This window comes from Amphibalanus amphitrite, unplaced genomic scaffold (genome assembly GCF_019059575.1).
Source record: "Amphibalanus amphitrite isolate SeventyFive unplaced genomic scaffold, NRLGWU_Aamphi_draft 000136F_arrow, whole genome shotgun sequence".
Classification (NCBI taxonomy): Eukaryota; Metazoa; Arthropoda; class Thecostraca; order Balanomorpha; family Balanidae; genus Amphibalanus; species Amphibalanus amphitrite.
Window position 1 is genome coordinate 646,714 of NW_024881631.1, and position 22,295 is coordinate 669,008.

Genomic DNA, 22,295 nt, shown 5'->3' on the forward strand with positions numbered 1-22,295 from the left:
AATGGTATATAAGAAAGCAGTTACAGAAAATAAAAGATAACATCATAAAGATGAATACCATAAGTTTTGATTATGTCAGACTATTGGCTTATAAACGTTCTTCGAGGGAATAGCTATTATTATTTATATATTAAATGCTATTATTATTATTATTATTATTATTATTATAGCAAATCAATGAATATGATTTGTTTTTAATTTAGTGGTCGCAGTTTACAAACATTGCGGCATACACGCCGCATATTACCGCAAATGCCGCAATGCAGCTTAGATTTTAAAACTCTCCCCTAAATCATTTTGGGGTGAAATCAAGGTGAAATCACCCCAAAATCACCCAAAATAACATTTACTCGACTTTTTTCATGATTCGTTGATGATACAGGATACAGGCACAATACAGGTTTGTTGATCTTATGTTTGCATGCATCAAATATAGCATAAGGTGGTGCAACAGATATAGCATAAAGTGACTGGCTATTGATAGGGTATAGATTAACCCCGCGTTCGATGTCTCTCGGACGACGAAGATTCTACGCCGTCCGGCCAATCACGCTCCATAACCGCAGCCAAGCCCCCGCTGACCTTGGACGGGATTGGCCAGACGACGTAGAATCTTCGTCGTCCGAGAGACACCGAACGCGGTAGTATTCTATGACCGTGGAACGCGGGGTAAACTTGGACTATGTAACGGAAGTTAGCCCACATTCAGCCCACATTCGGCCCAGCCCAGATTGGGGCTGCCAAATCTAGGGAAAAATCTAAAAACCTAGGGAAAAATCTAAAAACCGTTTTACGCCTAAATGGCTGAGCGAAACTGAAAAATAAGGCCACCATTTGAAATATCTCTTCACCCCGGACCTAATGATATGGTTAAATACCGGATCAATTTAACCAAAAGCATGATTTAACCAGGATGAAAATTTTCGGTCAATGGGGCGGCCCCTACGATTTTCTTCAAAATCGGCATGGTGATACTACAGGCCCAGATGACCAATCTGGCTGAAGAAACCCCTATGGGCATTGAAATCTATGGGGTAAAAACGCCCTTGGAAAGTTTTACCCACGCATTTCTGGCAAGACTATCGCACGCATCCCCCCAATATGGGTATCATATGAAAGCCCATAAAAACCCAAACAAAATGGTGGGGTTAAATTTATCCATTACCACATCCAGGGTAAAGTTTACCCAAGATGAAAATTTTCGGTCAATGGGGCGGCCCCTACGATTTTCTTCAAAATCGGCATGGTGATACTACAGGCCCAGATGACCAATCTGGCCGAAGAAACCCCTATGGGCATTGAAATCTATGGGGTAAAAACGCCCTTGGAAAGTTTTACCCACGCATTTCTGGCAAGACTATCGCACGCATCCCCCCCCAATATGGGTATCATATGAAAGCTCATGAAAACCCAAACAAAATGGTGGGGTAAAATTTACCCATTACCCCATCCAGGGTAAAGTTTACCCAAGATGAAAATTTTCGGTCAATGGGGCGGCCCCTACGATTTTCTTCAAAATCGGCATGGTGATACTACAGGCCCAGATGACCAATCTGGCTGAAGAAACCCCTATGGGCATTGAAATCTATGGGGTAAAAACGCCCTTGGAAAGTTTTACCCACGCATTTCTGGCAAGACTATCGCACGCATCCCCCCAATATGGGTATCATATGAAAGCTCATGAAAACCCAAACAAAATGGTGGGGTAAAATTTACCCATTACCGCATCCAGGGTAAAGTTTACCCAAGATGAAAATTTTCGGTCAATGGGGCGGCCCCTATGATTTTCTTCAAAATCGGCATGGTGATACTACAGGCCCAGATGACCAATCTGGCTGAAGAAATCCCTATGGGCATTGAAATCTATGGGGTAAAAACGCCCTTGGAAAGTTTTACCCACGCATTTCTGGCAAGACTATCGCACGCATCCCCCCAATATGGGTATCATATGAAAGCTCATGAAAACCCAAACAAAATGGTGGGGTTAAATTTACCCATTACCCCATCCAGGGTAAAGTTTACCCAAGATGAAAATTTTCGGTCAATGGGGCGGCCCCTACGATTTTCTTCAAAATCGGCATGGTGATACTACAGGCCCAGATGACCAATCTGGCTGAAGAAACCCCTATGGGCATTGAAATCTATGGGGTAAAAACGCCCTTGGAAAGTTTTACCCACGCATTTCTGGCAAGACTATCGCACGAATCCCCCCAATATGGGTATCATATGAAAGCTCATGAAAACCCAAACAAAATGGTGGGGTAAAATTTACCCATTACCCCATCCAGGGTAAAGTTTACCCAAGATGAAAATTTTCGGTCAATGGGGCGGCCCCTACGATTTTCTTCAAAATCGGCATGGTGATACTACAGGCCCAGATGACCAATCTGGCTGAAGAAACCCCTATGGGCATTGAAATCTATGGGGTAAAAACGCCCTTGGAAAGTTTTACCCACACATTTCTGGCAAGACTATCGCACGCATCCCCCCAATATGGGTATCATATGAAAGCTCATGAAAACCCAAACAAAATGGTGGGGTAAAATTTACCCATTACCCCATCCAGGGTAAAGTTTACCCAAGATGAAAATTTTCGGTCAATGGGGCGGCCCCTACGATTTTCTTCAAAATCGGCATGGTGATACTACAGGCCCAGATGACCAATCTGGCTGAAGAAACCCCTATGGGCATTGAAATCTATGGGGTAAAAACGCCCTTGGAAAGTTTTACCCACGCATTTCTGGCAAGACTATCGCACGCATCCCCCCAATATGGGTATCATATGAAAGCTCATGAAAACCCAAACAAAATGGTGGGGTAAAATTTACCCATTACCCCATCCAGGGTAAAGTTTACCCAAGATGAAAATTTTCATGGGTTTTCATGGGCTTTCATATGATACCCATATTGGGGGGATGCGTGCGATAGTCTTGCCAGAAATGCGTGGGTAAAACTTTCCAAGGGCGTTTTTACCCCATAGATTTCAATGCCCATAGGGGTTTCTTCAGCCAGATTGGTCATCTGGGCCTGTAGTATCACCATGCCGATTTTGAAGAAAATCGTAGGGGCCGCCCCATTGACCGAAATCTTTCATCTTGGGTAAACTTTACCCTGGATGGGGTAATGGGTAAATTTTACCCCACCATTTTGTTTGGGTTTTATGGGCTTTCATATGATACCCATATTGGGGGGATGCGTGCGATAGTCTTGCCAGAAATGCGTGGGTAAAATTTTCCAAGGGCGTTTTTACCCCATAGATTTCAATGCCCATAGGGGTTTCTTCAGCCAGATTGGTCATCTGGGCCTGTAGTATCACCATGCCGATTTTGAAGAAAATCGTAGGGGCCGCCCCATTGACCGAAAATTTTCATCTTGGGTAAACTTTACCCTGGATGGGGTAATGGGTAAATTTTACCCCACCATTTTGTTTGGGTTTTCATGAGCTTTCATATGATACCCATATTGGGGGGATGCGTGCGATAGTCTTGCCAGAAATGCTTGGGTAAAACTTTCCAAGGGCGTTTTTACCCCATAGATTTCAATGCCCATAGGGGTTTCTTCAGCCAGATTGGTCATCTGGGCCTGTAGTATCACCATGCCGATTTTGAAGAAAATCGTAGGGGCCGCCCCATTGACCGAAAATTTTCATCTTGGGTAAACTTTACCCTGGATGGGGTAATGGGTAAATTTTACTCAAACATTTTGTTTGGGTTTTTATGGGCTTTCATATGATACCCATATTGGGGGGATGCGTGCGATAGTCTTGCCAGAAATGCGTGGGTAAAACTTTCCAAGGGCGTTTTTACCCCATAGATTTCAATGCCCATAGGGGTTTCTTCAGCCAGATTGGTCATCTGGGCCTGTAGTATCACCATGCCGATTTTGAAGAAAATCGTAGGGGCCGCCCCATTGAACGAAAATTTTCATCTTGGGTAAACTTTACCCTGGATGGGGTAATGGGTAAATTTTACCCCACCATTTTGTTTGGGTTTTCATGGGCTTTCATATGATACCCATATTGGGGGGATGCGTGCGATAGTCTTGCCAGAAATGCGTGGGTAAAACTTTCCAAGGGCGTTTTTACCCCATAGATTTTAATGCCCATAGGGGTTTCTTCAGCCAGATTGGTCATCTGGCCCTGTAGTATCACCATGCCGATTTTGAAGAAAATCGTAGGGGCCGCCCCATTGACCGAAAATTTTCATCTTGGGTAAACTTTACCCTGGATGGGGTAATGGGTAAATTTTACCCAACCATTTTGTTTGGGTTTTCATGAGCTTTCATATGATACCCATATTGGGGGGATGCGTGCGATAGTTTTGCCAGAAATGTGTGGGTAAAACTTTCCAAGGGCGTTTTTACCCCATAGATTTCAATGCCCATAGGGGTTTCTTCAGCCAGATTGGTCATCTGGGCCTGTAGTATCACCATGCCGATTTTGAAGAAAATCGTAGGGGCCGCCCCATTGACCGAAAATTTTCATCTTGGGTAAACTTTACCCTGGATGGGGTAATGGGTAAATTTTACCCCACCGTTTTGTTTGGGTTTTCATGAGCTTTCATATGATACCCATATTGGGGGGATTCGTGCGATAGTCTTGCCAGAAATGCGTGGGTAAAACTTTCCAAGGGCGTTTTTACCCCATAGATTTCAATGCCCATAGGGGTTTCTTCAGCCAGATTGGTCATCTGGGCCTGTAGTATCACCATGCCGATTTTGAAGAAAATCGTAGGGGCCGCCCCATTGACCGAAAATTTTCATCTTGGGTAAACTTTACCCTGGATGGGGTAATGGGTAAATTTTACTCAACCATTTTGTTTGGGTTTTTATGGGCTTTCATATGATACCCATATTGGGGGGATGCGTGCGATAGTCTTGCCAGAAATGCGTGGGTAAAACTTTCCAAGGGCGTTTTTACCCCATAGATTTCAATGCCCATAGGGGTTTCTTCAGCCAGATTGGTCATCTGGGCCTGTAGTATCACCATGCCGATTTTGAAGAAAATCGTAGGGGCCGCCCCATTGACCGAAAATTTTCATCTTGGGTAAACTTTACCCTGGATGGGGTAATGGGTAAATTTTACCCCACCATTTTGTTTGGGTTTTCATGAGCTTTCATATGATACCCATATTGGGGGATGCGTGCGATAGTCTTGCCAGAAATGCGTGGGTAAAACTTTCCAAGGGCGTTTTTACCCCATAGATTTCAATGCCCATAGGGGTTTCTTCAGCCAGATTGGTCATCTGGCCCTGTAGTATCACCATGCCGATTTTGAAGAAAATCGTAGGGGCCGCCCCATTGACCGAAAATTTTCATCTTGGGTAAACTTTACCCTGGATGGGGTAATGGGTAAATTTTACCCAACCATTTTGTTTGGGTTTTCATGAGCTTTCATATGATACCCATATTGGGGGGATGCGTGCGATAGTTTTGCCAGAAATGTGTGGGTAAAACTTTCCAAGGGCGTTTTTACCCCATAGATTTCAATGCCCATAGGGGTTTCTTCAGCCAGATTGGTCATCTGGGCCTGTAGTATCACCATGCCGATTTTGAAGAAAATCGTAGGGGCCGCCCCATTGACCGAAAATTTTCATCTTGGGTAAACTTTACCCTGGATGGGGTAATGGGTAAATTTTACCCCACCATTTTGTTTGGGTTTTCATGGGCTTTCATATGATACCCATATTGGGGGGATGCGTGCGATAGTCTTGCCAGAAATGCGTGGGTAAAACTTTCCAAGGGCGTTTTTACCCCATAGATTTCAATGCCCATAGGGGTTTCTTCAGCCAGATTGGTCATCTGGGCCTGTAGTATCACCATGCCGATTTTGAAGAAAATCGTAGGGGCCGCCCCATTGACCGAAAATTTTCATCTTGGGTAAACTTTACCCTGGATGGGGTAATGGGTAAATTTTACTCAACCATTTTGTTTGGGTTTTTATGGGCTTTCATATGATACCCATATTGGGGGGATGCGTGCGATAGTCTTGCCAGAAATGCGTGGGTAAAACTTTCCAAGGGCGTTTTTACCCCATAGATTTCAATGCCCATAGGGGTTTCTTCAGCCAGATTGGTCATCTGGGCCTGTAGTATCACCATGCCGATTTTGAAGAAAATCGTAGGGGCCGCCCCCATTGACCGAAAATTTTCATCTTGGGTAAACTTTACCCTGGATGGGGTAGTGGGTAAATTTTACCCCACCATTTTGTTTGGGTTTTCATGAGCTTTCATATGATACACATATTGGGGGGATGCGTGCGATAGTCTTGCCAGAAATGCGTGGGTAAAACTTTCCAAGGGCGTTTTTACCCCATAGATTTCAATGCCCATAGGGGTTTCTTCAGCCAGATTGGTCATCTGGGCCTGTAGTATCACCATGCCGATTTTGAAGAAAATCGTAGGGGCCGCCCCATTGACCGAAAATTTTCATCTTGGGTAAACTTTACCCTGGATGGGGTAATGGGTAAATTTTACCCCACCATTTTGTTTGGGTTTTCATGGGCTTTCATATGATACCCATATTGGGGGGATGCGTGCGATAGTCTTGCCAGAAATGCGTGGGTAAAACTTTCCAAGGGCGTTTTTACCCCATAGATTTTAATGCCCATAGGGGTTTCTTCAGCCAGATTGGTCATCTGGCCCTGTAGTATCACCATGCCGATTTTGAAGAAAATCGTAGGGGCCGCCCCATTGACCGAAAATTTTCATCTTGGGTAAACTTTACCCTGGATGGGGTAATGGGTAAATTTTACCCCACCGTTTTGTTTGGGTTTTCATGAGCTTTCATATGATACCCATATTGGGGGATTCGTGCGATAGTCTTGCCAGAAATGCGTGGGTAAAACTTTCCAAGGTTGTTTTTACCCCATAGATTTCAATGCCCATAGGGGTTTCTTCAGCCAGATTGGTCATCTGGGCCTGTAGTATCACCATGCCGATTTTGAAGAAAATCGTAGGGGCCGCCCCATTGACCGAAAATTTTCATCTTGGGTAAACTTTACCCTGGATGGGGTAATGGGTAAATTTTACTCAACCATTTTGTTTGGGTTTTTATGGGCTTTCATATGATACCCATATTGGGGGGATGCGTGCGATAGTCTTGCCAGAAATGCGTGGGTAAAACTTTCCAAGGGCGTTTTTACCCCATAGATTTCAATGCCCATAGGGGTTTCTTCAGCCAGATTGGTCATCTGGGCCTGTAGTATCACCATGCCGATTTTGAAGAAAATCGTAGGGGCCGCCCTATTGACCGAAAATTTTCATCTTGGGTAAACTTTACCCTGGATGGGGTAATGGGTAAATTTTACCCCACCATTTTGTTTGGGTTTTCATGAGCTTTCATATGATACCCATATTGGGGGATGCGTGCGATAGTCTTGCCAGAAATGCGTGGGTAAAACTTTCCAAGGGCGTTTTTACCCCATAGATTTCAATGCCCATAGGGGTTTCTTCAGCCAGATTGGTCATCTCGGCCTGTAGTATCACCATGCCGATTTTGAAGAAAATCGTAGGGGCCGCCCCATTGACCGAAAATTTTCATCTTGGGTAAACTTTACCCTGGATGGGGTAATGGGTAAATTTTACCCCACCATTTTGTTTGGGTTTTCATGGGCTTTCATATGATACCCATATTGGGGGGATGCGTGCGATAGTCTTGCCAGAAATGCGTGGGTAAAACTTTCCAAGGGCGTTTTTACCCCATAGATTTCAATGCCCATAGGGGTTTCTTCAGCCAGATTGGTCATCTGGGCCTGTAGTATCACCATGCCGATTTTGAAGAAAATCGTAGGGGCCGCCCCATTGACCGAAAATTTTCATCTTGGGTAAACTTTACCCTGGATGGGGTAATGGGTAAATTTTACCCAACCATTTTGTTTGGGTTTTAATGAGCTTTCATATGATACCCATATTGGGGGGATGCGTGCGATAGTTTTGCCAGAAATGTGTGGGTAAAACTTTCCAAGGGCGTTTTTACCCCATAGATTTCAATGCCCATAGGGGTTTCTTCAGCCAGATTGGTCATCTGGGCCTGTAGTATCACCATGCCGATTTTGAAGAAAATCGTAGGGGCCGCCCCATTGACCGAAAATTTTCATCTTGGGTAAACTTTACCCTGGATGGGGTAATGGGTAAATTTTACCCCACCATTTTGTTTGGGTTTTCATGGGCTTTCATATGATACCCATATTTGGGGGATGCGTGCGATAGTCTTGCCAGAAATGCGTGGGTAAAACTTTCCAAGGGCGTTTTTACCCCATAGATTTCAATGCCCATAGGGGTTTCTTCAGCCAGATTGGTCATCTGGGCCTGTAGTATCACCATGCCGATTTTGAAGAAAATCGTAGGGGCCGCCCCATTGACCGACAATTTTCATCCTGGTTAAATCATGCTTTTGGTTAAATTGATCCGGTATTTAACCATATCATTAGGTCCGGGGTGAAGAGATCTTTCAAATGGTGGTCTTATTTTTCAGTTTCGTCCAGCCGTTTAGGCGTAAAACGGTTTTTAGATTTTTCGCTAGATTTCTAGATTTTTCCCTAGATTTCTATATTTTTCCCTAGATCTGGCAGCCCCAATCTGGGCTGGGCCGAATGTGGGCTGAATGTGGGCTAACTTCCGTTACATACTTGGACTGCGTTTCAACTTTCATCCACACCAACATATAGATTTTTATTTTTCATTTTTTTTTTCATTTTTAGACTTGTTCATGCTATATGGATTTACAGGTATGTGGATATTAAGTTTGCTTGCATCAAATCCATGAATTGTTGGTTTTCACATAAGGTGGTGCAATAATTGCCTGACTATTGATGTGCATATATTGGACTGCGGTCCGTGCTCAGTTCTCATTCTGCCTGCTCCGTTCTCATTCTGCCGTGCAAAGGCAAAGATCATTACGTTCTGGTGACCTTTGGCTTTGACCTGACATGATGACCTCTAACCAGACAAATTGTTTTTGCCTTTGCGCAGCAGAGTTTAAAGGGACCCTCCTACCTTAACATTAGATTTGAGTTGAGATAGCCAAAATGGGGTCCCTGGCTCACAATCACCGGTTTCGGCACTCACAACATCGAGAAATGCCTTAAATCGGAAATATTGAATTTCAAAATTGCAGCATTTTGATTCAGAGGGGCTAATGCATAGGAATACCCCTCTGAATGTATGACGTCAGCGCAGATATCTAACGATTTTTAAATGTTTGACTCAAACGTTTTGTTGCAGGCGGTGGTATATGCTGCTTTGAGCGCAACAAATGCCGCACTTTCAGATAAAGTCGCTAGGAACAGCGGAGATCCCAAAAAGTAAACAAAAGTAAAAGACTAATATCTTGAAAACCGGTGAATATTTTTCGATGAAATTTGGTAGATATTCGTTTTTGCTCTTTCTGAACCGAGCGACATCACTTTCATGCCAATTCATTAACTTTTTTGAAGGTGGGAGGGTCCCTTTAAATGGTTAGGGGTTCAGTTGCAATTGTGAAAAACTGAAGTATTGCCGCAGGTAAAAACAATAAGGATGTGTATTTGTATTAAGTATTATGTTTGAACTGACCATCCCACCTCAACATTAATTTTGAGTTGAGATAGCCAACTTGTGGTCCCTGGCTTGCACTTACTGGTTTGGGCATCCACAATGTTGACTTGAGGAATGCTTTAATTCTGAGACATTTAATTTCAAAGTCTGCAGTTCTCAGATTCTATGGGGCTAATGCATTTCAATGCCCCCTTATACTTTATGATGTTGATGTCAGCACAGATCTAGCTTTTTTTAAACTTTATTATAAAACCTTGCTGCTGCTGTCATGGTGGTAACTACTTGTATGCAATGACTGCCTCACTTGTTATTCCAAACTATTGCTTCCAAATGATGTCATAGGAAGAGTGGAGGCCCCAACAAATGAAGGTGTTGATCGTGATACTGGCCTTTTTGTACTTTGTTCACATCTTTATTACCTACAATCACAACAAATGATACTGGCCTCTGCGGTAGAGAAAGGGTGTCAGGACAGTATCAGGCAGTGTCCCAAAATTATATTTTGGCCAGGGTGTCAGAGGGGAATATTCATCACTAAAAAGAGGGCTGAGAGTGGAAAATTGCTAGTCAGAATGGCACAAAAAAGGGCAGTAAACAGGGATCAACAATTTATTTGTGAATGTTGGAGTATGTGGGGGCTGCTTATAAGATAATTAAATCGAATGTGGAGGGAGGTAAAAGGTATATGCAGATGGTTATATAGGGAGTGAAAAAAAATGCTCTGGAAAATGGAGGTGAGAGTGGAAAACTATTTTGATTTGGATGTCACTTCCCACCCAAACTGGAAAATTTTGGGACACTGACTATCAGGAGTACCATGTGCATCACCCTACAAAAAGTAAAAGTCTAATTTCTAAGAAAGTAAAAACCAGTGGGGAAAAAATCAGTTAAATTTGTACATGTTTATTATTGCTCTTTCTGAACCATGGTGCATCACTTTTATGGCAATTCATCAACTTTTTTGAAGGTGGGAGGGTCAATGGACTTCATTGCATTGTTTGTTGAAAGCAACAGAAAGCTGGGCATTGACAATCTTCTTTTCTGTTGAATTAGGTATTTTAGTATATAAACTGCAGGTGATCTGTGGTATTGGTCTCTGTTCCATTGATTCCATCCTCAGGTTAATCAAATCATTCAAGCCTCCAACGCGTCCTGGGCTGGACAAGCAACTTTAACCCATGACTCATGAGGGCTGCTCCATCCCAGAAGCAGGCCCGTGGCTGGGGCCTGGCCCCTGTTCAAGTGCACTGCGGTCAAAGCAGCTCCAGCAGTAAAAAATCTGGGCTTAGCTGGCGGCCAATCAGGCGACAAACAAATGGCCAGGAACTGCCGTCTGTGAGTCGCTTGCTTCGCCGCTAGCTAAGCCCGCCTTTTTATCGCTGGAGCCGCGGCGGCTGTAGACATGTTAACAGGGCCCTGGGTAGTGGGTGGCATGTCCACTGGATAGCTTCTGCCCCAACGAACACCGAATCACCACAGTGCCCTCCCAAGTCCCAGACCAATGCCTCCCCTTTATTCCTGTTGTCCTTGTGGCTCTGAGAAGTGAAAAGGGTTTGTTTGGCCAAAAGAGTCAGGGCAGCAGGGCTCGGGTTAACACTCAGGAAAGCGGCCGACGTCGGTCCGACGTCATCTCGGTTCAACCTCGGCAAACGATCTCGGCCCGACGTCGGCTGGACCTCGGCAAACGATCTTGGCCCGACTTCGGCAGGACCTCGGCTGGACGTCGGTATATGCGGACTTACCCGACGTCCAGCCGACGTCGGGCCGAGGTTGGACCGACGTCGGCATGCCGATGCTGAGATGCCGACGTCACCCCGATGTTTACCGACGTTGGGCCGACGTCGGCGACGGCATGTTTACTGGGATTTGTTGATAATAGACTATGTTCACATCAATATTTTTTTAAGTTCATGAATCGTTAATTTTTTATTCCATCAACCCAGATTTCCAATGCGTTCGATTCAATCGTGGCCTGTGAATCGAACAATCCTGACGTGAGTTACGGTGAATCAAACCTCTTTTCGATTCAGCAACTTTTGTGTTTGATTCAATCCAATCGATTCATTCACGGGTGAATCGAACACCATTCTCTTCTTCACAAAGATCGCATGCCATTTTTTAAATATGTCAGTTTTAATATGCGTACCTACATATACCACACACAATATGCGTGCTGCATGTCCCATCACAATATTTTATGCCACTGTCATTATATGCCCCATATTTTTTTCAGGCTAGTTTCCTGTGCATTAAGAGAATGCCATCTTTAAGTGTAAACGGTATTGAGTTGTTGAAATGTATTGAAGTAAGAAGCCATTTTTTATCAAGGTATTCTGAAGACATCCTTCGTAAAGAGTTAAAGCATCTATTTGTCCAATCCAGCAAAGATGAGAACCAGATTGTACGGAAATGGTTAGACTGGTGTAAATCAAACAGCTCCGTCCTCCGGTGTGTAGAGGGCTCAGTCCCACAGTCGATTCTCTCTGGGGCACAGTTGATCGATGTCAAAGTTGGCACTGCGGGCCGACATCGGAAGCCAGACGATACAATCTACAACAGAAGCGCCGAGATACGTCGTCAGGTGGCGCGCGGAAATTGCGTTCTCCGACTCCCCGACGGTCGACTCCTGTGTCTCACGCACGCGCTCAAAAAGTTCACCGGCGGTATGGGTGACGAGGACGACGACCTCTCGGGCGGCGACGACTCGACATGGCGCCGCTACTTCCTGCGGTCGCCGGAGGCCGCCGAGCGGCTCGTGCTGACGCAGAAGGCCAACGGCGAGGCGGCGCACCTGAGCGCGCGGTACGTGGATGGCTCCTTCCTGGTGTGTGTCGGCTCCAAAAATGTGCACATGGTGCTGCGCCAGGAGTCGGACATCGCTCGGTACGCCGACCAGCGGTACCGGGTGGCCAGGGAGGTGGCGGCGGCCGTGTGGCGGCTGCTGGAGGCGATGGGGGAGGGACAGCGGCAGCTGCTGCTCAGCTTCCTGCACCACACGCGCCTCACGGCCGTCATGGAGCTACTGCAGCCCGACCACCAGCACGTGGTGGATCTCTCGCACCTGAAGGTGGCTGAGCTGCGCTTCATTACCTGGACTGGGACGCTGGGGGATGACTTTGAGTCGTATTGCGGCGTCACCCCGGAGCTGGGGTTCGAGCTGGCCGAAATGCTCGGTATGAAGACGGTGGAACACTCGGTGGTGATCGGCGACGTCATGAACGAGCTGCCGCGTGTGATGCAGGAGGTCAGAGAAGGACATGGCTATGAGGGCAAGGTCCTCTACTTTGTGGATGGCAACGGCAAAGTAGTTGGTGTATTAAAGAAAAAGACAGTATGGTACATTCTTCTGCGGGCACTCAGAGAAAAGTTGAGTTATGGTCTCAAAAAGCAAAGCTTTAAGGAACTGAAGGAAGGCATCAAGAAAAGGTTCCGTGAAATACAGGCTTGGCTATGCTTTGATGATGAATTTCTCCAGAACTGGCTTACGTTGTCATTCAAGTTCGCAGAGTGGCTAAAAAACGGCCCCGACACGGATTACGGTGAGTTACGGACCACAATGCCTCCGCTCTGGACTAAGTTCCTTCGTGAGTGCCGCGAAAGTGACAAGTACGATATCAGCATCACGACTTGAGATTCTAGTGATTTTTGTGCTTGTGGGTCATAGGATCACGCTTACGACGTGCGTGTCAATTCATCCATTTGGGTGGCGCCACTAGATGATAACCATAAAGATGGTCGTCAGTCGTGGACTCGACAATGCACTTTCAGTCATTTTTTGTACCGTTGTTGTAGAGGTGCCGTTTTTTGTAGTTTTTGTTCGTACTTTTGTTGTTGACGATTGGAAAATTCGAGTGTTGTGAAGAGTGAATAATGTACATTTTCTTGAATTTAAGACTTGGCTTCCTCCACATATTCATGCTAAGCATTTTAAGGGCAATAAAAGTTAAGGACCTTGTGCCTTTGGGCTGTGCCTTGCGGCTCGGTCCACTGCGATTTGCGAATACTAGCTTTTGAACTGCATAGTTAACCTTCGCCCCAGTGGGGGGGGGGCATATGTTTCCACCCTGTCGTGTTTTTTGCGTGTAAATAAAAACCGCACCGCGCCGCTTGGAGTAGCTATTCTTACATCAATTTTGGACAATGTGTGAAATTTTTGACCCCAGGTCATGTCAGGTCAGGTCACTAGGTCAAGTTAACTGACCAAGCCTAAAAAAGTTTGCAATCATGTCCAGCCTGCAGTGCTTGTCAGAAATGTTTAAACTTGGATTGCATGATGTTATGGGCGCGTACAATTTGTATATCTCGGATTTTTTATATCCGGGTCGCTAAGGTCAGGCCAGTGGCGTCACCTTACCATTATAAGTCAATGGAGAAAAAATGAAAATGCCTCTAGATCCGTGTGTACGCATAGGAACAGTCCAAATATTTCAGAATCACAATGATTTGGACCAGCCGTGACGACCAAGGTGTCTTTTTTGCTGGTGGCCTCTAGAAAGGTCATCAGAGGTCATTTGAGGCTACAAACAGATTTTTTCCAATAACTCTCGATTGGAAAGAGATAGGACGCTGGGGATGGCCTCATTGTGTTTGTCTTGTTGAGACGCATCAACTGATATGCGACATGACCTTTTCCGTTCAGGTCATGACCTTGACCTGAGGTCAAATTTTCAAGTTGACCTTTCAAGGTCAAATTATAGTTCATATAGTTTAATTCCCCTTCGTGGCCGAGTGGATACAAGCGCCGGAATTCGACGCTTAGCCGGTGGTGAGAGCCTGGTTCAAGCCCCGGTGCGGGCGGCCACATTTAGCTCCTACGTTTAGTGGCGTGCGTGTCTGTGGCAGGGGCCGCACAGAGGCCAGGTAACGTGAGTGAGCGGAGGGGGCCGTGTCCAGTCGTGAGGGCACGTTAAACGTTCGGACTAAATTCTGCCATACAACTGGAATTGCGCGATCGGGTGGGGGGTGGGGGGGGGGGGCAGGGTCAGCACAACAAGCTATGCTTAGTGCGGGCTCTGATTCCTCAAAGCCACCCATTCAACCATTCGGACTAAATTTTTTTTTTTTCTAAATCGACGCGTCTCGGCGAGAGGAACACGATTCTGCCAATAGAAATGTCGTGGCTTTTAGTCAAAAGCTATTGTCGAAAAATACTTTTCATAAAAACAACTATTTTTGGAGTTTTTGCCTTCTGGGGGCTAAACCGTTGACCTGAGGTCAATTTTGATGATGATCTTATCAAAAGAAGAGTTCAAAAGCTATCGATTGAGTTTCCATGCGTTTTTCTAGCAATCATAGTCCCTGAGATAAATGCATGTTTTCTGAAAAATGACATTTGGCAAATTTTGACCTCTGATGACCTCGAGTGACCCCAACAGGCATTGCTCTAAGATGAAAAATGACCGAAATACTTTCAAACGTACGCATTGACAGCTATCGACTGCTTTTTACCGCGTCTTTCTACCCGTCTTAGTTTTTGAGTTAGAGGTGGGTGGTAACAGATCCCCCCCCCCCCCCCACTAGGGCGAAGTTGGCTGAGACCGTCACTGGGGCGCGGGTTAAAACCAGAGCATTCAGCATGAATGACATTGTCATCACATTCCTTCGAGAGTAAGTTATAAGTAGGTAGGTACTGAGCGACTGAGTTTAGTTATACTCGGCAAGGAGATTTAGCGCCATGTACCTAACACTATCACTGACTGAACATCGAAATCGGTCCGTGTGTAGATTGCCATCAGCTGTTTAAGTATTATTCATAAAGATTAGCACACCTTGATCAGATGTCCAGAACAATAATTTGCTTTCTATTCAACTTTTATCCAAAATACTGTAGCTTGTGTGTGTGTGGTTTTTACTCGTATCTATTTGTTTTGTTATGCCATGGTGCTGCTCGTTCCAGTATTAGGGTGAATAGGTCAAAAACGCCCCCAGTAAGCGCGAAACCTTCTGACACTCAACCCAACCCAGATTACTCAAACCTTTGGGCACCATCATGTAGCTCATTCTTTTTACTACGCTTTGAGACCAAGAAAAGACACTTGCGTGTTGTATTTAACCCCCAAAAAAGGTTTCCGCATACCCTTACAAAAAGGGCGTTTTGCCCCACACCCTGGGTAATACGCCCACACCCATGTGCAAAGCGCCCCCACCCCATCCATCAACAGAGAAAATGATGAACATGGCACAACTTGACGTCATTCTGACGTCATTTGTGGTCAACCTATCATAGCCTTTGGAATAAAATGTTGTTGCAATGTGTAAAATGGATGCCCGGAGGAGTCCTGAAAGTTTGGTGACGATATCTGCAGTCGTTTAGGATGTATCAGCAAAAAAGGACAGGGAGAGGCCTTTTCGGCCCCGACCTATAGGGCGCTACCCTGCACTCTCACCACCGTGCAAAACGCCCCCCTTTCAGAAAACTAGGGGCGTCTTGCCCCATGCATCGAGTAGGCGTCTTTCCCCATCCACTCCATTTCCGGTCAACAAAATATTGACAAAAAACGCGCCACTAACGCCACAGCATAATAAATTCAACAGAATGACAATAAAACGCAGTTTTGAGTGATGTGCACAATAGCAAGTTTTGTGAAATAAAGAGGGCATCAAAAGCTTAGGAATCTTCTGTAAAAACAACAAAAACAACACCCAAAACCAACATCAGCACCTACCCACGCTGCTCCCCAAGACGCAGAACCGGAAATAGAGAACTACGTAAACAAGCAGCTGACTGTTCTGAAAGACAGGATAAAACACCTATCCGCCGATAAGATCTACGATTTTTTTAGGGGAGGCGTTTAACCCAGGGGTGCGTTTTCCCCACAGTTACCCTACATTTCTTCCGCCATTGCCTTTTTTGTGCATTGTTCTCAAAGAGAATTGTCATTTTCAGCGATGGAATTGTCATCTTGAAACATTGCCTTTCTTTACGTCCATGTTTTCAATGTTCATCGCAAGCCATCGCAGTTGGAGACGTAGACTCTACTCGAAGAAATAGCCGATACTAGTAGCGCTCTGGGTAGTGACAGAAAATCAAGTTTCCAAGTCTCATCCGTTTCATGGGCTAATTAAAATATGTTTGTTGTTGCTCACCTTTTGTGTGCTTAATGTGTAATGTGTTGATGTGTAATGTGTATGATTTGGATAACAAAAGATGACATCTTTTCATGTGTCGATAAGCTGGGGGCTGGCGATTCAGGCTTAGGCTGTGCGTGATCTGGCTAGCTGCTGTGCATATTTTCAAAGAAAACATTTTCCATCGGTTTTCTGTCATATCTTTCACGTTCGTATAATTGCATGCAGATTGATATCAATCTCGTACATGCAGATTCCGGACCCTTTCAAATCGCCTCAAAATTGGCATGTAGACCAAACAGGACACGCTGATCACGAATCTGAAGTCCGTTCCGCGGCACATATGAAACTTTTCCCGTAATTGACGAATTACGGATCTGCATGCAGATTCCGGACCCTTTCAAATCGCCTCAAAATCGGCATGTAGACCAAACAGGACACGCTGATCACGAATCTGAAGTCCGTTCCGCGGCACATCTGAAACTTTTCCCGTAATTGACAAATTACGGATCTGCATGCAGATTCCGGACTCTTTCAAAACGCCTCAAAATCGGCATGTAGACCAAACAGGACACGCTGATCACGAATCTGAAGTCCGTTCCGCGGCACATATGAAACTTTTCCGTAATTGACGAATTACGGATCTGCATGCCGATTCCGGACCCTTTCAAATCGCCTCAAAATCGGCATGTAGACCAAACAGGACACGCTGATCACGAATCTGAAGTCCGTTCCGCGGCACATCTGAAACTTTTCCCGTAATTGACAAATTACGGATCTGCATGCAGATTCCGGACCCTTTCAAAACGCCTCAAAATCGGCATGTAGACCAAACAGGACACGCTGATCACGAGTCCGAAGTCCGTTCCGCGGCACATATGAAACTTTTCCCGTAATTGACGAATTACGGATCGGCATGCAGATTCCGGACCCTTTCAAATCGCCTCAAAATCGGCATGTAGACCAAACAGGACACGCTGATGACAAATCCGAAGTCCGTTCCGAGGCACATATGAAACTTTTCCCGTAATTGACGAATTACGGATCTGCATGCAGATTCCGGACCCTTTCAAATCGCCTCAAAATCGGCATGTAGACCAAACAGGACACGGTGATCACGAATCCGAAGTCCGTTCCGCGGCACATCTGAAACTTTTCCTGTAATTGACAAATTACGGATCTGCATGCAGATTCCGGACCCTTTCAAATCGCCTCAAAATCGGCATGTAGACCAAACAGGACACGCTGATCACGAATCTGAAGTCCGTTCCGCGGCACATCTGAAACTTTTCCCGTAATTGACAAATTACGGATCTGCATGCAGATTCCGGACCCTTTCAAAACGCCTCAAAATCGGCATGTAGACCAAACAGGACACGCTGATCACGAATCTGAAGTCCGTTCCGCGGCACATATGAAACTTTTCCCGTAATTGACGAATTACGGATCTGCATGCAGATACCGGACCCTTTCAAATCGCCTCAAAATCGGAAACGGACGGACTTCGGAGTCGTGATCAGCGTGCCCTGTTTGGTCTACATGCCGATTTTGAGGCGTTTTGAAAGGGTCCGGAATCTGCATGCAGATCCGTAATTCGTCAATTACGGGAAAAGTTTCATATGTGCGCGGAACGGACTTCGGATTTGTGATCAGCGTGTCCTGTTTGGTCTACATGCCGATTTTGAGGCGCTTTGACAGGGTCCGGAATCTGCATGCAGATCCGTAATTTGTCAATTACGGGAAAACTTTCATATGTGCCGCGGAACGGATTTCAGATTCGTGATCAGCGTGTCCTGTTTGGTCTACATGCCGATTTTGAGGCGATTTGAAAGGGTCCGGAATCTGCATGCAGATCCGTAATTTGTCAATTACGGGAAAAGTTTCATATGTGCCGCGGAACGGACTTCAGATTCGTGATCAGCGTGTCCTGTTTGGTCTACATGCCAATTTTGAGGCAATTTGAAAGGGTCCGGAATCTGCATGCAGATCCGTAATTCGTCAATTACGGGAAAAGTTTCATATGTGCCGCGGAACGGACTTCGGATTCGTGATCAGCGTGTCCTGTTTGGTCTACATGCCGATTTTGAGGCGATTTGAAAGGGTCCGGAATCTGCATGCAGATCCGTAATTCGTCAATTACGGGAAAAGTTTCATATGTGCCGCGGAACGGACTTCGGATTCGTGATCAGCGTGTCCTGTTTGGTCTACATGCCGATTTTGAGGCGTTTTGAAAGGGTCCGGAATCTGCATGCAGATCCGTAATTTGTCAATTACGGGAAAGGTTTTATATGTGCCGCGGAACGGACTTCAGATTCGTGATCAGCGTGTCCTGTTTGGTCTACATGCCGATTTTGAGGCGATTTGAAAGGGTCCGGAATCTGCATGCAGATCCGTAATTCGTCAATTACGGGAAAAGTTTCATATGTGCCACGGAACGGACTTCGGATTCGTGATCAGCGTGTCCTGTTTGGTCTACATGCCGATTTTGAGGCGTTTTGAAAGGGTCCGGAATCTGCATGCAGATCCGTAATTTGTCAATTACGGGAAAGGTTTCATATGTGCCGCGGAACGGACTTCAGGTTCGTGATCAGCGTGTCCTGTTTGGTCTACATGCCGATTTTGAGGCGATTTGAAAGGGTCCGGAATCTGCATGCAGATCCGTAATTCGTCAATTACGGGAAAAGTTTCATATGTGCCGCGGAACGGACTTCGGATTCGTGATCAGCGTGCCCTGTTTGGTCTACATGCCGATTTTGAGGCGATTTGAAAGGGTCCGGAATCTGCATGCAGATCCGTAATTCGTCAATTACGGGAAAAGTTACATATGTGCCGCGGAACGGACTTCGGATTCGTGATCAGCGTGTCCTGTTTGGTCTACATGCCGATTTTGAGGCGATTTGAAAGGGTCCGGAATCTGCATGTACGAGATTGATATCAATCTGCATGCAATTATACAAACGTATATCTTTCGCTGTTTGCAGGCCACCCTGCTGACGGATAAACCAGACGCAATCTGACAGTACTGCGGGGGCCAACGGACCTTCCAAATCCTGAGCAAACAAGTCGGAGAAACTAGAAATGAGGGCTCAAACAAACTGCCCTTTGCTAGGACTCGGCGAGCTAAGACCAGCTCTAGTTACGAGAATCGCCAAAGGCCTTTCGCTAAAAAAGCTACTCGATGACGTTGATGTTTTCTCCAGAGAAACGTCCGAGCACGCGAATGTAGTGGAATGGATATCGTGGTGCCACTCGCACCCCGACGTCCAGGTTACCGAGTTGAGCGTGCCAGAAGCCGTGATACCCGGTGCGACGCTGTGTGACGTCAGAGTTGCGACCGGCACGGGACGGCGGCGACAGCGCGATGACCTGATCTACAACAGAAACGCTGAAATCCGTCGGCGGGTGGCGCGCGGAAATTGCGTCCTCCGACTCCCCGACGGTCGACTCTTGTGTCTCACGCACGCGCTCAAAAAGTTCACCGGCGGTATGGGTGACGAGGACGACGACTGCTCGGGCGGCGACGACTCGACGTGGCGCCGCTACTTCCTGCGGTCGCCGGAGGCCGCCGAGCGGCTCGTGCTGACGCAGAAGGCCAACGGCGAGGCGGCGCACCTGAGCGCGCGGTACGTGGATGGCTCCTTCCTGGTGTGTGTCGGCTCCAAGAACGTGCACATGGTGCTGCGCCAGGAGTCGGACATCGCTCGGTACGCCGACCAGCGGTACCGGGTGGCCAGGGAGGTGGCGGCGGCCGTGTGGCGGCTGCTGGAGGCGATGGGGGAGGGACAGCGGCAGCTGCTGCTCAGCTTCCTGCACCACACGCGCCTCACGGCCGTCATGGAGCTGCTGCAGCCCGACCGCCAATCAATTGAGGACCTCTCGAAACTCGTAGAGCATACCCTGCACTTCATTGCTTGGGCGCCGACGCTTGGATGCGATATGTCCTATTGTGGCTGTCCCCCGGAGCTGGGGTTCGAGCTGGCCGAAATGTTCGGTATGAAGACGGTGGAACACTCGGTGGTGACCGGCGACGTCATGAACGAGCTGCCGCGTGTGATGCAGGAGGTCAGAGAAGGACATGGCTATGAGGGCAAGGTTCTCTACTTTGTTGACGGTGAAAACAACGTCATAGGCCTGTTAAAAAGTAAAACAATCTGGTACACATTGATGCGGGCGATAAGGGATATTCTGTGCTCCGGACTTAAAAAGCTTACTCTCCAGGACTTCAGAGTAAAGTTAGAGGGAAGGTTTCGAGCCATCCAGTCGAGTCGCGACTTCGATGATAGGTTTCTGAACAGTTGGCTATCGTTGGGACTGGACTTCGCGCAGTGGCTGAAAGCGAATCCCGGCATTAAAAGCGATTCATTGGGTGTCTCACTGCCACCGTTATGGAACCAGTTTCTGCGCTCGACTGGCAGAACAGACAGGCTGTAGATCCGGTCATTCCACTAGGTACTGGAGCGGGGAGGCGCACAATGAAGTGCCATTGTTTGACTGTGAAACGTCTTATGTATTTAGTCTTTTTTTAATGCTTTTTGACATGTTTTATTGAAGCAGACTTCAAACACTCATAACAGGAGCGTGCCTCATACCTATTAGCTTAGCTATTATTGTTTAGTTACGTCTTTCTTCGCCCCTGCGTATGACGCCAACTCGAGAATCACTGGCGAAGCCAGATCCCTCAGATAAATTCATCCGTATTATGAAGCGTGACGCCCAATTCCCAAAGTCACTTGAGGTCACCGTATTCGAGAATGTGCTTACACTTTTATGTGATAGTAATTGTACCTATTGAATGGCAGTGCTTTCGGCCCGCTAGGTCCCGTGATTGCTTATTTATGTTTAAGATGGCACTGAACTTAAACATAAGTGCATAAGTGCTAACGAAAACGCTCAGTTGACCTGTCAAGGTCACCATGGTTACTGTATTTTAGATGCACTGCGAAATCGGATGCCGCTACTTTTATATCGATCGGCTTGGTGATGAGCCATAATTCATTAAGGATCCATGGCTTAGGGTGCCTCTGCCTATAATAAATTGGGATAAACACGTTGAGCCTTTAAACAAGTTATCGAGGTCAGATGCGATTATCCTACTCGGAACTATTGGTGAAATCACACACAGGGTATCAAATGAGATCATTTTCATTTCGACAGGTCAAGTACGGGGACCCGCAGTTGCTACTGTACAGCGACCCTGAGTGTAAATTGTCCCAGCACCCTCACAGGGATGAGGGAACAACGATAAGCTGTCAGGGGGCACGCAGAGAAAACCTCAGCTGCTATTGTACAGGGACCGGCAGTCGGTACCAATGGTATCGGTTGTTACTGGACAGGACAGACGGCTAGAGTTAGGGTTCGTGTACGGTAGCAACTGCGGGTCCCCGTACCTACGGAGCCCAGAGGCCCCTACAACCTTGGTACCTACATGATTTCTCAGTGTACCTAGTACGACTCGAGGTCTACGACTACTGGGCTGGCCAAGGGCTGGCAGCGAAATAAAGCCACATATCAATATGGACTCAGAAAGACCTGCCGAATCGGACGATATGCAGCAGTACCTTACTCGACCTGCTTCGTGACCTGAGAGCTCTGACCTGACCCTTGTCACGAGGTCAATGCATTAAATTGACCTCACCCGAACAAAAAGTATATCACTCAATGCGCCTGGGCTAGGTGAACACGATGATGCCAAAA

General features: G+C 46.4%; 2 protein-coding genes across 8 annotated transcripts in view; both read left to right on the forward strand.

Annotated features, from left to right (window-relative positions):
- The first annotated feature begins 317 nt into the window (after window positions 1-317).
- LOC122382292 lies at window positions 318-21,649 on the forward strand. 7 transcript variants are annotated; one of them, XM_043367457.1, is made up of 3 exons: window positions 318-400; window positions 11,767-13,072; window positions 19,583-19,735. In XM_043367457.1, the coding sequence occupies exons 1-3, from the start codon at window positions 374-376 to the stop codon at window positions 19,600-19,602; spliced, it is 1,353 nt and encodes a 450-aa protein (XP_043223392.1). In that variant the 5' UTR covers window positions 318-373; the 3' UTR covers window positions 19,603-19,735. The 7 variants fall into 7 exon arrangements, with proteins under 7 accessions (XP_043223392.1, XP_043223394.1, XP_043223393.1 ...); XM_043367461.1 differs by lacking the exon at window positions 318-400 and adding an exon at window positions 8,625-8,725 and having other exon boundaries at window positions 19,583-21,649; XM_043367456.1 differs by lacking the exons at window positions 318-400; window positions 19,583-19,735 and adding exons at window positions 8,878-8,903; window positions 9,468-9,500 and having other exon boundaries at window positions 11,767-13,646.
- The window catches only part of LOC122382294 (histone deacetylase complex subunit SAP30 homolog), a 39,521-nt gene continuing 17,582 nt past the window's right edge, over window positions 357-22,295 (forward strand). The window contains exons 1-2 of the mRNA XM_043367462.1: window positions 357-398; window positions 10,647-10,653. Coding sequence (XP_043223397.1) covers window positions 374-398; window positions 10,647-10,653 — 32 coding nt within the window. The 5' untranslated portion in view covers window positions 357-373. The remainder of the gene's footprint in view (window positions 399-10,646; window positions 10,654-22,295) is intronic.